We start from the raw sequence: 12209 nt of genomic DNA, 5'->3' as shown, positions 1-12209 counted from the left end.
GGTCTTTGGCTCAAACCAAGAAGTTTAGTTTGCCATTACTTCAATACCAAAAAGTTACTTTAAAAAAAAAAATTAATTAATTAATTTCTTTTTTATAATAATATATACTTTGAGTAAAAGTTGGAGAGTGGCGTGGAGAATATTCCCTTTAAATAAAAATGTTTCTTCTAATCTTTTGTTAAAATAATATTCCGCACTTTTAAAAGTGTTTTAAATTTTAAATTTAGTTATACAAAGAAAAATATTTTATTTTTAACTTGATTATATTAAATTTTGAAATATTTTAAGATAAAACGGTTCCAATTCAATGTACGCCTTCGACTAAAAAAGCATACAGAGTAAACGTCCTTGCACCTCTGGTCATTCTCGGCCTTTCTATTAGAATGAGAATGAGGGGGATACTGAAGATGTCTAGTCAACCAACGAGGGGAGGATGAGCCTTAGGGTGGATAAATCCATTAACACCGACTCTTTTTAAGGGAATATAAACAAAAAAAAGTTCCACTCCCGATCTCTTTATGACAGTCTTGCCATATTAACTTGCCTTCTAATGAGATTGAGAATCCCTCCCCTCTTTGTCTTCGGTTGGTTCCCAAACCTTTCTACCCGAGTGTCTATAATATACTTTCCGAGGGTAGACAACTAACCTCAATACTGGCTCTTTGAATCACAAAAAGTACTAAATACCAGCCCTTTGAATCACAAAAGTACTACATACCGACCCTTTGAATCCTTTGAATCACAAAAGTACTAAATAGATTATAAGGATTATGAAGAGTTAGAACTTGAAAAGAGGACAATATCTATTAAAAGTGAGTTTGAGTTTCATACATGGTATCAGAACCGCACATCGATCGGAGGAAGAAACGAAGCAATTGTTACAAACATGTGCAAACCTCTTACTAGTAGAGGTGTTTTACAATTAGGAGGGCGACAATACGTAATAAGCCAAAGTGAATAATATCTACTAACATTCATCAGTTAGAGAGAGGACCCCACAGACTAGAAAGAGGAACAAAACGTACTCTCTACCTAATAGACGCATTTTTTTAAAATCGTGAAACTAACGATAATGCGTAACATGCCAAAAACAACCAACAATAATACGTTAGCTTCTAAGAAAACACCTAGGTTGAAGACACTCTTTAAAAGTTTTGACTACGGAGTTTAAATGGCTACCATAATCATTTACTTCTATAGCATTTTTGTGCGAATTCTAACAGCCCCTGTTTATTGTATAGCTAATAGCGAATACTATAAAAGAGTATGAAGATAAAGCATCTATCCATTACCTTGAAAATATGTTGGTATTGATAAATCTATTTTTAACCTATAATGGTTTTTCATAACACCATCTTCAATACAAAATAGCCTTTTTGTATACTGTCTTTAAGAGATGATGCTTTTCCTGGGCAATATTGAACATAGAATAGTTACTTTTCATCCAAAAACTAATTGGCTCCACCCATGCCGAGCGAAAATCAAAATGGAAAAGTCCCCAGAATGGTTTTTGAAGGCTACAGTGGGCACGAACACGAAATAGAATCAAAAGATGGATGGGAAAATCACAAGCACCCACATGAACAAGATTCTCAAAAGGAAAGGAGAAAAGAATCAATCAAGTGGTAGAAGAACTTGCAAGAAAGAGAAACAAGCAGGAAAGGTATCTAGCTCCAATCATAAAGAAAGTAACAGCATAAACATTGGGACTTGACACCGAACTCTATGTTCTGAAAGACTCCTCATTTTGATCAAAAGTTGGAACTAACCATTTCATGAACAGGAAACGGATATCTAAATACATCTCTAGTTAGGAGTTGCGTTTCAAAAATGCTCTGACAGTGGAAATTGAAACTGAAATGAGAAGAGAAGTGGAACATACCTAACAAATAAGAGTATAGAGAAAGGAAACCAATCTGCCCCAGATTTTGCACAAGAGAAGAAAAAAAAGTCTTTGCAAATGGGCTAGTTTCCCAGTTAAGCAACTTGGTATTAAATCAAAACTGTAGGCATAACGAGCTAATATGGTCAAAAGAAACAAAGTTCCATTCAAATTTCAAAAAGTAATAAGCCACAGCAAATAGGAAATCGCTGATTTCACAAAGTTCAAACAGAGACAATGGTAAAAATGTTGACACTAATTCCATATAAATTTAAAAACGGAAAATTAACTAGCTTAACTTAGGCAGCTTCGGATAGAAAAGCTCTTCCGGGCTGACGGTTAGCGAGGGGTCCATGGCATCCAAGAAGCTGCACAGTCCAATTTCCACATCATGAGTTAACAAATAACAAGTAAGAACTATGCAAATCCAAACAAACTACAGAAATATATAAACATATCGATCCTGAGGTTGTGGCTTATAAGTGATAAACAACCAAGACATATTAGAACACACTTGAAAATATGATCCTACAGGCTAAGAAGGAAGCCCCATTCAAAGAATTCTAAGGTAATAACCATGCTGTTGGCCTTAAAGTCGTGCCCTATGCTTCTTTAGTTTCAACTAGACATTGTATCAAATGCTTTGTAATTTTTTTAGTTTAATGCACTGCAATTCCTTTTAAGTGGAAGAGAAAGTAGCCTCCCCTATCCACGATTAGATTCATTCCCCTATTGTGCTTATAAACAAAAAAGATCAAGGCACTCCCAACAATTAGAACAGCGGTGAAAAAGTATACGATCAGATACCTTTGCATTAACACCATCTGGCATGATCTTGTTCTCTGACTTGAACTTAAGATAATCAGCTCGGCTGAATTTAGTGAATCCCCTGAGAAAGAAAATGTTGAACAATCATCATTAAATCAAATTAGGCCCTAAAAAAAGGTTTCCTCAGATCCCAGTCAAAGAACTAAGAATATGAAAAGTGCACACACTACACACGAAACTTAATACACATCCTAGTCAAGGGGCATACCACTTCCTGCTAACAATGATCTTCTGACGACCAGGGAACTTGAACTTAGCACGGCGGAGGGCCTCCTGAGCATGTTGGCTGTTGTTGTCCTTGCATCGAACCGAAAGAAGAACCTGACCGATGGCAACTCTTGCACAAGTTCCTTGTGGCTTACCAAAAGCACCTCTCATGCCAGTTTGGAGCCTATCAGCCCCAGCACACGAAAGCATCTTGTTAATTCGAAGAACATGGAAGGGGTGCACTCTGACCCTCAAATGGAACGCATCCTTCCCAGCAAATTTCGACATGTACTTATTACATGCAATACGAGCTGCTTCCAAAGCCTCACTGGACACATTTTCTTTCTCCCAACTCACAAGGTGCACACAGAATGGGAATTCATCAACACCCTTCTTCTTCATTCCAACATCATATATCCTGATCTTGGGATCGGGGACACCGCGACAAAATCGCGATTTGGGATAGGGTTTGTTCTTAATTTGGCGGTAACATCTAGCAGGTCCTACAAAATCAAAATCAAAATCAAAATCAAAATCAAATACAAAAACAAAAACAATGAAAAGCAATCACACAGGATTCTATGAAGACATTATACGAAGAAGAAAGAAAAATACTTCTCCCCATGGCGCTGGTTCCCCCGTCCCTCTGCTGCTGCAACTGAACTTCGATCTCGTAGGTTGTAAATTAGGGTTTTAGATACTTATAAGGAACCCGAACTTTGTAAAGGCCCAGGCCCACTATTACGGGCCGGGAAAAAGCCCAACTACAAATCAATTTTAATTATTAATGTGAAAATATATTTAAAAATAAAATGAATAGTCTCCGTCATTATTGTAAGTCTTTCTTAGTCATTCTATCCTCAAGATAGCTCTGATTATGTGTCTCGGGTTCATTCATGTATCCCTCTTTTATTTGGGTGTCACATTCCCATCAGCTCCCACCTTGGTTCGTCCCTAACTTTCATTTCCTTTAAGCTTTTCTTAGTTATCTTATCCTAAGTTCGCTCTCATTTGAATGTGGTATCGGTTCATTCATGTACCCCTCCTTTACTCGGGTATCACATGTCCACTAGCTTCCGTCTTCGTTTGTCCCTGAACGTTATTTTATTGGGAGAGGTACCGCTCTTGTAACGACCCTAGATTTCTATTAACCTGAAGTCGCTATCGTCGTCATAACCTAGACTCTTTATGTGGAATAAACATTTAAAACTTCATCTTAAAACACGGTCATGGACTTACGTGTTAAAGCATCTTTAAAATAATATAAAGAAATAATAAATAAAAACAACTAAAACATTAAAGGTAAAAACACCCTATACTATTGTAAGTGTAAGAAAATGAAATACTATTATCCAATGCACGTGTCATGGTCTTTACTTACGATGTCGTTGTCAGTCGTATAGGGGTACCTTACTTTTACCTGAAATAAAAGTACCACACGGCTTGAGTATTTTAAAAAATACTGAGCTAAGTGACTTCACTATTGAGGTCAAGAAATGCAAACACATACAACACATCATCTAGAGACCAATCGTTAAAATCATCGTAGGGGTGGCCTCCAGTTCGGACAAAATTGGATGTGTAATACTTTTCTACACACGACCCACATGTACGAGCATGGATCCCCAGGTGGTTCACACCCCCTAGACCCATCATAGTCGAGCTAGTCTAGATAGTGTCATGCGAAGCATGATCATCATCATATTGTACACGTCCGTACGCATTATCATAAATGCAGAAGTAACCCGATGTATATGTACACACAAAATGCATGAGGTTCCTATAGTTTTCACCTTTAAATGATTTGTATGACACAACTAACCTTAAAAAATAATTCTTTGTGGTGAAACAAAATATCTCTCATTTCCCCCTCGAATTTTTTTTTAGGGGTTTCTAAATGAATATTGTTATGTTGCCTCGAACGGTGCGCTAATTCTCTGACTCCGGTACCAACGGATATCATTCCTCCTAAAACAACGTTCTCTTTCAGACCTCTCAACCAATCGAAACGACTTTGGAGGGCGGCTTTTGCTAAAACTCGAGCATTTTCTTGAAAACTTGCTTCCGATATGAAACTTTGAGTATTTAGAGATGCTTTTGTTATTCCCAATAATACGGCTCGGTAACAGATCGCTTATTCCAAAGCACGCCTGAATCATAGCTTATGGGTTGTGCATCGTAAATCTTCTATCTCAAGTATCTCATAGCATGTCATAACATGTAACGACCCTAATTTCCAAAGGGAACTAGAGATGCTACCATGTACAAGATATAATCCTTTTATACGAAAAATTCATTTAAAATAATTTCATAAAACACTGTCGTGGACTTATATATTTAAAATAGAGTCTTAAAGTACAATAAAGGAAATATTTAAAGTAAATTAAAATAAAATATTGGAAGAAGAATGACCTACACTAACCTAAAGTCTACGAAAAATAAATGTAACTAACCTATGCAAGTTTCATGGTCTTTAATGTGATGTCGCAAATAAATGTAACTAACCTATGCAAGTTTCATGGTCGCAAATAAATGTAACTAACCTATGCAAGTTTCATGGTCTTTAATGTGATGTCGCTGTTAACCGTGCAAGGTATCTTGCCTTTACTTGAAATATAAAGTTAGCACGTGACTTGAGTATTTTTAAAGCTTTTATTTGGCATAAAAGAAGATCTTTAAAACTAAAGTACGAAAAACTATGTCGAAACTAACTCGAACCTGACTAGCCATAGCCTGTATAGCAATCATCGTCGATCATCTAGGATGATCTTGTATTACTTAAAAATAAAATATTTTAGAAAGTGTTGAGTATTATACAAATACCTAATAAGTGATCCCGCTGTTTGAGTAAAAAATACAAGCACATGCAACATGACATTGTATTTATTTTTTCTCGAGACAAAATAAATAAATAAATAAATAAACTCATATAAATCAAAATTAGTATTATTTAATATACTATTATAGAAATTATATAATCAAATAAAATTAAAACAAATAATTTTTTTTTTTTACATTGAACATTAATTATAATTATAATTAATAATTAATCGTGGACAAAAAAAAAAAAAAAAAAAAAAAAAAAAAAAAAACTCTCACCATTCCCTAACGATGGGTTAATAATGTGCACTGCTAAAAAGGGCCTATTTTTTCAACACACCAAGAATATGGGGTACGAAAATAGTCAATCCATCATTGACCACAGATCACCAACCTTCTCAAAACACAAGTATTATTTCGATATTTCTCGTTCTGTTTTCTCCTTACCCATTCAGATAAGCTGGGTCCTCGCTGGTAACAGAGACAGCAAACCAATGAAGCTCTAAGCATTTACAGTTCATTGGTTCATTTTTCTTTCAAAAGTTTCACGTTCTTCCTCGCATAGCTTCCACAAGTTTCATCAAGAGAACCTGTTAATGGTGGGTTTGTAAGAGAGGTGATTAGCAAAAGAGAAGAAGACATGGATGAGCAGGCTTCGATAGCGAATAGCACAGATGATACAATCGTTTGCTATGCGCCTAGCATGATCACAACAAATGGGGTGTGGCAAGGCGATAACCCTCTTGATTATTCTCTCCCTCTCTTCATCTTACAGTTAACAATGGTGGTTGTGATGACTCGCACTTTGGTTTTTCTCTTAAAACCCTTACGTCAACCTCGAGTCATCTCTGAAATTTTGGTGAGTTTAAGATCTCTTATCTAAAGTACTTGTCATTTTATTTTCACGGCTTGCGCTAACTGTTAGGAATCACGGATCTCCACAACGGTATGATATTGTCCACTTTGAGCATAAACTCTCGTGGCTTTGCTTTGGATTTCCCCTAAAGGCTTCATACCATTGTAGATGTATTTCTTACTTATAAACCCATGATCATCCTCTTAATTAGCTAATATGAGACTCTCCACCAACAATCCTCTCCTCGAACAAAGTATACCATAAAACCTCCCCTGAATGCCTATGGAGTCATCGAGCAGCCTCCCTTTAATTGAGGCTCGATTCCTTCCTTTCGAGCCCTCGAACAAAGTACACCCTTTTGTTCGACACTTGAGTCACTTTTTGACTACACGTTCAAGGCTCACAACTTCTTTGTTCGACATTTGAGGAATTTATTGACATGGCTAAGTTAAGGGCATGCCTCTGATATATGTTAAGAATCACGGATCTTCACAATAGTATGATATTGTCCGCTTTGAGCATAAGCTCTCGTGGTTTTGCTTTGGGCTTCCCTAAACAACTCATTACCAATGTAGATGTATTTCGTACTTATAAACCCATGATCATTCTAGGATTCCCCCACTAACAATCCTCAACAGCTTTAAACTTTGTTTGTGTGTGTAACAGGGCGGAGTGATTTTGGGGCCTTCGGTTCTAGGGAGGAGTACAGATTTTGCCAACACCGTATTTCCTTTAAGAAGTGTAATGGTGCTTGAAACAATGGCCAACGTGGGGCTTCTCTACTTTTTGTTCTTGGTTGGTGTGGAGATGGATCTGTCAGTGATTCGTAGAACTGGGTCGAAGGCAATGGCAATAGCTGTAGCAGGAATGATTCTTCCATTCAGCATAGGAGCTGCCTTTTCATTCCAGTTGCACAAAACAGATGAGGAATTGAACATCACTTACATTATGTTTCTTGGTATTGCACTCTCCGTGACAGCTTTCCCAGTGCTAGCTAGAATTCTTGCAGAGCTTAAACTGATAAACTCAGAGATTGGAAGGATGGCTATGGCCTCTGCCCTTTTCAATGACATGTGTGCTTGGGTTCTCTTAGCTATAGCCATAGCCTTATCCGAGAATGATACCTCATCTATGGCTTCCTTATGGGTTATATTGTCAAGTACAGGCTTTGTTTTGTTTTGTATCTTCATCGTTCGACCCTTGATCTCGTGGATGATTCGAAAAACTCCAGAAGGTGAGAGTATCAGTGAGTTCTATATATGTTTGATCCTCACAGGGGTTATGATCTCAGGGTTTGTTACAGATGCCCTTGGAACACACTCGGTTTTTGGGGCTTTTGTGTTCGGGTTGGTTATCCCAAATGGATCACTTGGGGTTGCTTTAATTGAGAAACTTGAGGATTTTGTTTCAGGGCTTCTTCTCCCTCTCTTCTTTGCAATAAGTGGGCTTAAGACTAATGTGAATCGCATAGAAGGATCAACCTCTTGGGTAGCTATTCTATCAATCACTCTCCTTGCTTTTGCTGGAAAAATCATTGGAACTCTCCTTGCTTCCATTTGTTATCAGATGTCCTATCGAGAAGGTGTCACCTTAGGCTTGCTTATGAACACCAAAGGCCTTATTGAAATGATCATCCTCAACGTCGGAAAGGACCAAAAGGTAAACGCTCTCAACACATACTTGTTAGGAATCACGATCCTCCATAATGGTATGATAGTTTGTTAGGAATCATGACCCTCCACAATGGTATAATATTTTGTTAGGAATCACAACCGTCCGCAATGGTGTGATATTTTGTTAGGAATCATGACCCTCCATAATGGTATGGTATTATGTTAGGAATCACGACCCTCCATAATGGTATGATATTTTGTTGAGAATCATGACCCTCCACAATGGTATAATATTTTGTTAGGAATCACGACCTTCCGCAATGGTGTGATATTTTGTTAGGAATCATGACCCTCCCTAATGATATGGTCTTATGTTAGGAATCACAACCCTCCACAATGGTATGATACTTTGTTAGGAATCACGACCCTCCACAATGGTATAATACTTTGTTAGGATTCACGACCCTCCATAATAGTATGATATTTTGTTAGGAATCACGACACTCAACAATGGTATGATATTGTCCACTTTGAGCAAAAGCTCTCGTGGCTTTGCTTTTGGCTTCCCCAAAAGGCTTCGTACCAATGGAGATGTATTCCTTTCTTATAAACCCATGATCAACCCCTTAATTAGTGGACGTGGGACTTCTCTTCCAACAATCCTCAACAATACTGTCCCTCCCAACACGAGCAACATACATTGAGCTGAAATTCCCTATAAATCTAATAAGTTGGGTTGAGTTTTCTCTTGCTATCCACCACGCACGCACCCATTATCCTAGATATTAAGCACATGAGCAACAATAATGAATGCATACTAACCTGGAATTCTCTGCAGATAGAAGAAGTTGGGTTGTTTTTCTTTTTCTTTGTCATAAACTTTGCCTCTTTTCATGCCATTCTCACCAAAGTATCAATGTAAACATAATGTGCAGGTGTTGGATGATAAAACGTTCACAGTTATGGTGATTGTAGCCCTCTTTATGACTGGGATAATAACGCCTGTAGTTACCATAATCTATAGGCCAACAAGAAGGTTTCTACCGTATAAGAAACGAACAATCCAAGCATCGAAACCAGATTCAGAGTTCAGAGTATTAGTTTGCATCCACACACCTCGAAATGTGCCAACGATCATTAACCTCCTTGATGCCTCAAACCCAACCAAAAGATCCCCAATTTGCATTTACGTTCTACACTTGGTCGAACTCACAGGCCGAGCCTCTGCCATGCTCATTGTCCACAACACCAGAAAATCAGGTCGCCCTGCCCTAAATCGAACCCAAGCTCAATCAGATCACATCATCAATGCATTCGAGAACTACGAGCAACACGTCGAATGCATCTCAGTTCAGCCGCTCACAGCCATTTCCCCCTACTCCACAATGCACGAAGACATCTGCAATTTAGCCGAGGATAAACGTGTGGCCTTCATAATCATCCCATTCCACAAGCAACAAACAGTGGATGGAGGAATGGAAGCCACAAATCCAGCGTTTAGATTGGTAAACCAAAATGTGTTAGCCAATGCCCCTTGTTCCGTCGGAATCCTAGTGGATCGAGGCTTAAACGGCTCGAATCGAGTCGCATCGAACAAGGAATGTCACTATAACATAACCATGTTGTTCTTCGGTGGACAAGACGATAGAGAAGCCCTATCATACGCATGGAGAATGTCAGAACATCCGCGAGTAAGCTTAACCGTAATGCGATTCATCGCTGGAGAAGAAGCATCAGAACCAAACCAAGAAGATAACACACCAATAGCTTCAACTACAGAAACAGATGCCGACAGAGAGAGGAAACTGGACGAAGAACTCATAAAGGAATTCAGAACAAAAAGCTCAAATAACGATTCAATATCTTACAACGAGAAAGTCTCGAACAACGGCGAGGAGACAGTAGCAGGCATACGAACAATGGATGATACTCACGACCTGTTCATCGTGGGGAGAGGAGAATCTCACATATCGCCTCTCACCGCGGGACTCACAGACTGGAGCGAATGTCCAGAGCTTGGAGCAATCGGCGATTTGTTAGCTTCGTCGGATTTTGCAGCGACGACTTCAGTTTTGGTAGTGCAACAGTTCGGAGCAGCAATGGTGGGGGATCATGGAGACGAAGAAGATCCAAACGAGCCCTTCCAAACCTTGAGATCCACGAATTTGCGGCCACATCCTCCATCAGAACCTCAAAATATGTACAGTACATGATCATTGCATTACAGAATCAGATTCTTTTCCCCCTCCAATTCTTTTGAAACAACTCATTCAAAAACTCATCTATTTTTAGAACTTTAAATTTTGTAAATATTAATTTTTTTCTTATGAATTTAATTTTTTTTTAATTTATTTTTAATTTATTTTTCATTAATACTCACTAGTTTAGTAATTATTTTTAAATGCCAATTTTTAAATTATTTTTTGTATTGCAATGTAGAATAAATGAAAATTAATTTAATTGTGAATTCCTTATCAATTTTTAAATTAAAAAAAAAAAAAAAAAAACAGCTTGTTTATATATATATATATATATAATAGATAATAAGCTTAATTTTTTAGAATAAAAAATGAAATAGTAATTAGGTTTTTCTAAAATTAAATGGAATTTATTTATTTTGTATTTTTTTTTTTTTGGGTTTTTTCAAAATATAAACTAGGTTTTTATAATTAATTTTAAAATTCTAAAATTAAATTATGAGAATAATATTAAACGACTAAATGAAAATTAAATTCAAAACTTAATAATTAAAATTAAAATTAATTTTTTTTTTAACTCTATGAACCTAATTAAAATTAAACACGAAAGTCATAATTAACATCTCGAAACTTGGCAAAAAAAAAAAAAAAAAAATTGTTCACTCGCCCGTCAAAAATTAATTTTATCCATAATTCATTTTACTTTAGACACTAAAAATGTATATTTAATTCGCGGGAACCTACCCTAAATTGGACAAAGAATATTAGTTTAAACTTATATTTTTACATATTTAATTATAATTATATCTAGCACAAAACTAATTTATTATATATATTATAAATATTAAAATTATTTTAAATGAATGTTTGGTAAAATATACAAATACATAGAGAAATAAATTAAACTCTTCGCTGTTAGAAAATAATAATAAGATGATGCAAAATTAATTAATTGATTAATTAAAAAAGAAAAAAAGTTGAGTTGGGTTGAGGGATTTTTTTTTTTTTTTTTTTTTTTACGGAATCCAAAAGTTCCGGTTGTTGGATTGGTAACCCAACTCAACCCGAAAATTTTCACAACCCAGCCAGCTTAACCTGATATTTTCGAGTTGGGTTATCAGATGGTAAAAAATTTATTTTATTTTAAAATTTATTTATCTACGATTTATAGGGTCTTAAACTATTATAAAAATAAAAGAAATATATAAATTGTGATAAAATAATGTTGCAATAAATAGATAATAAATATATTAGAATTTACTTCTCTCAATTTTATAACAAAATCTTTAAATCAATTGAAACTAATTTTTTATCGTTCTATTTTGTGTCACTATTTTAGTGTTAAAAATTTCTAAAATAATTAAGAATTTTCTCGTTCGTACTACATATTGATCTAGGAGCTATGGTAAACATTAAAACGGTCAAATATTTTGAACAAGTTTTTATAAAACTCGGTATTTAAAAGACATTTGCTTGTGAGAGGTTTCAACACCTTCGTAAATAATGTTTCATTCTCCTCCCCAACTAACGTGGGATCTCACACCTTCAAAATCTCATACTCGGGCCCTTTGTTAATTTATTGACAGATAAACTTGACCTTCCTTTGCACATTAAATTTCTATAGTTTACAGTGTACAAAATCTTGGTGGCCGGTAATCTGTCCACTGTTTTGAGTTCTACTTAAACCTCTAGGTCTGTCTCTATGCTCTTATATATTTACATTCTTATAATATATTACCAGTTTTTAATTTAAAATCATCTATCTTTGCAGGTAATTAATTGGATATGGAAACGTGTTGATGCTC

General features: G+C 36.1%; 2 protein-coding genes and 1 long non-coding RNA gene across 3 annotated transcripts; 1 reads left to right on the top strand and 2 right to left on the bottom strand.

Annotated features, from left to right (window-relative positions):
* Nucleotides 1–2025: 2025 nt before the first annotated feature.
* On the bottom strand, nt 2026–3655 carry LOC111777157 (large ribosomal subunit protein uL16). Its single transcript, XM_023656622.2, has 4 exons — nt 3533–3655; nt 2919–3420; nt 2690–2771; nt 2026–2250 (listed from the first exon to the last, which is right to left on the bottom strand). The coding sequence occupies exons 1-4, from the start codon at nt 3540–3542 to the stop codon at nt 2182–2184; spliced, it is 663 nt and encodes a 220-aa protein (XP_023512390.1). The 5' UTR covers nt 3543–3655; the 3' UTR covers nt 2026–2181.
* Nucleotides 3656–6180: 2525 nt separating this feature from the next.
* On the bottom strand, nt 6181–9461 carry LOC111777174 (uncharacterized). Its single transcript, XR_002812352.2, has 3 exons — nt 9323–9461; nt 9029–9224; nt 6181–6327 (listed from the first exon to the last, which is right to left on the bottom strand). It is a non-coding gene; the product is annotated as an uncharacterized LOC111777174 (long non-coding RNA).
* On the top strand, nt 6324–10542 carry CHX15 (cation/hydrogen exchanger 15). Its single transcript, XM_023656636.2, has 3 exons — nt 6324–6596; nt 7260–8252; nt 9142–10542. The coding sequence occupies exons 1-3, from the start codon at nt 6378–6380 to the stop codon at nt 10417–10419; spliced, it is 2490 nt and encodes an 829-aa protein (XP_023512404.2). The 5' UTR covers nt 6324–6377; the 3' UTR covers nt 10420–10542.
* Nucleotides 10543–12209: the final 1667 nt, after the last annotated feature.

The sequence above is a fragment of the Cucurbita pepo genome, chromosome 16, assembly GCF_057944985.1.
Source record: "Cucurbita pepo subsp. pepo isolate OVF chromosome 16, ASM5794498v1, whole genome shotgun sequence".
Lineage (NCBI taxonomy): Eukaryota > Viridiplantae > Streptophyta > Magnoliopsida > Cucurbitales > Cucurbitaceae > Cucurbita > Cucurbita pepo.
This window is presented reverse-complemented; position numbering and strand designations above follow the sequence as displayed.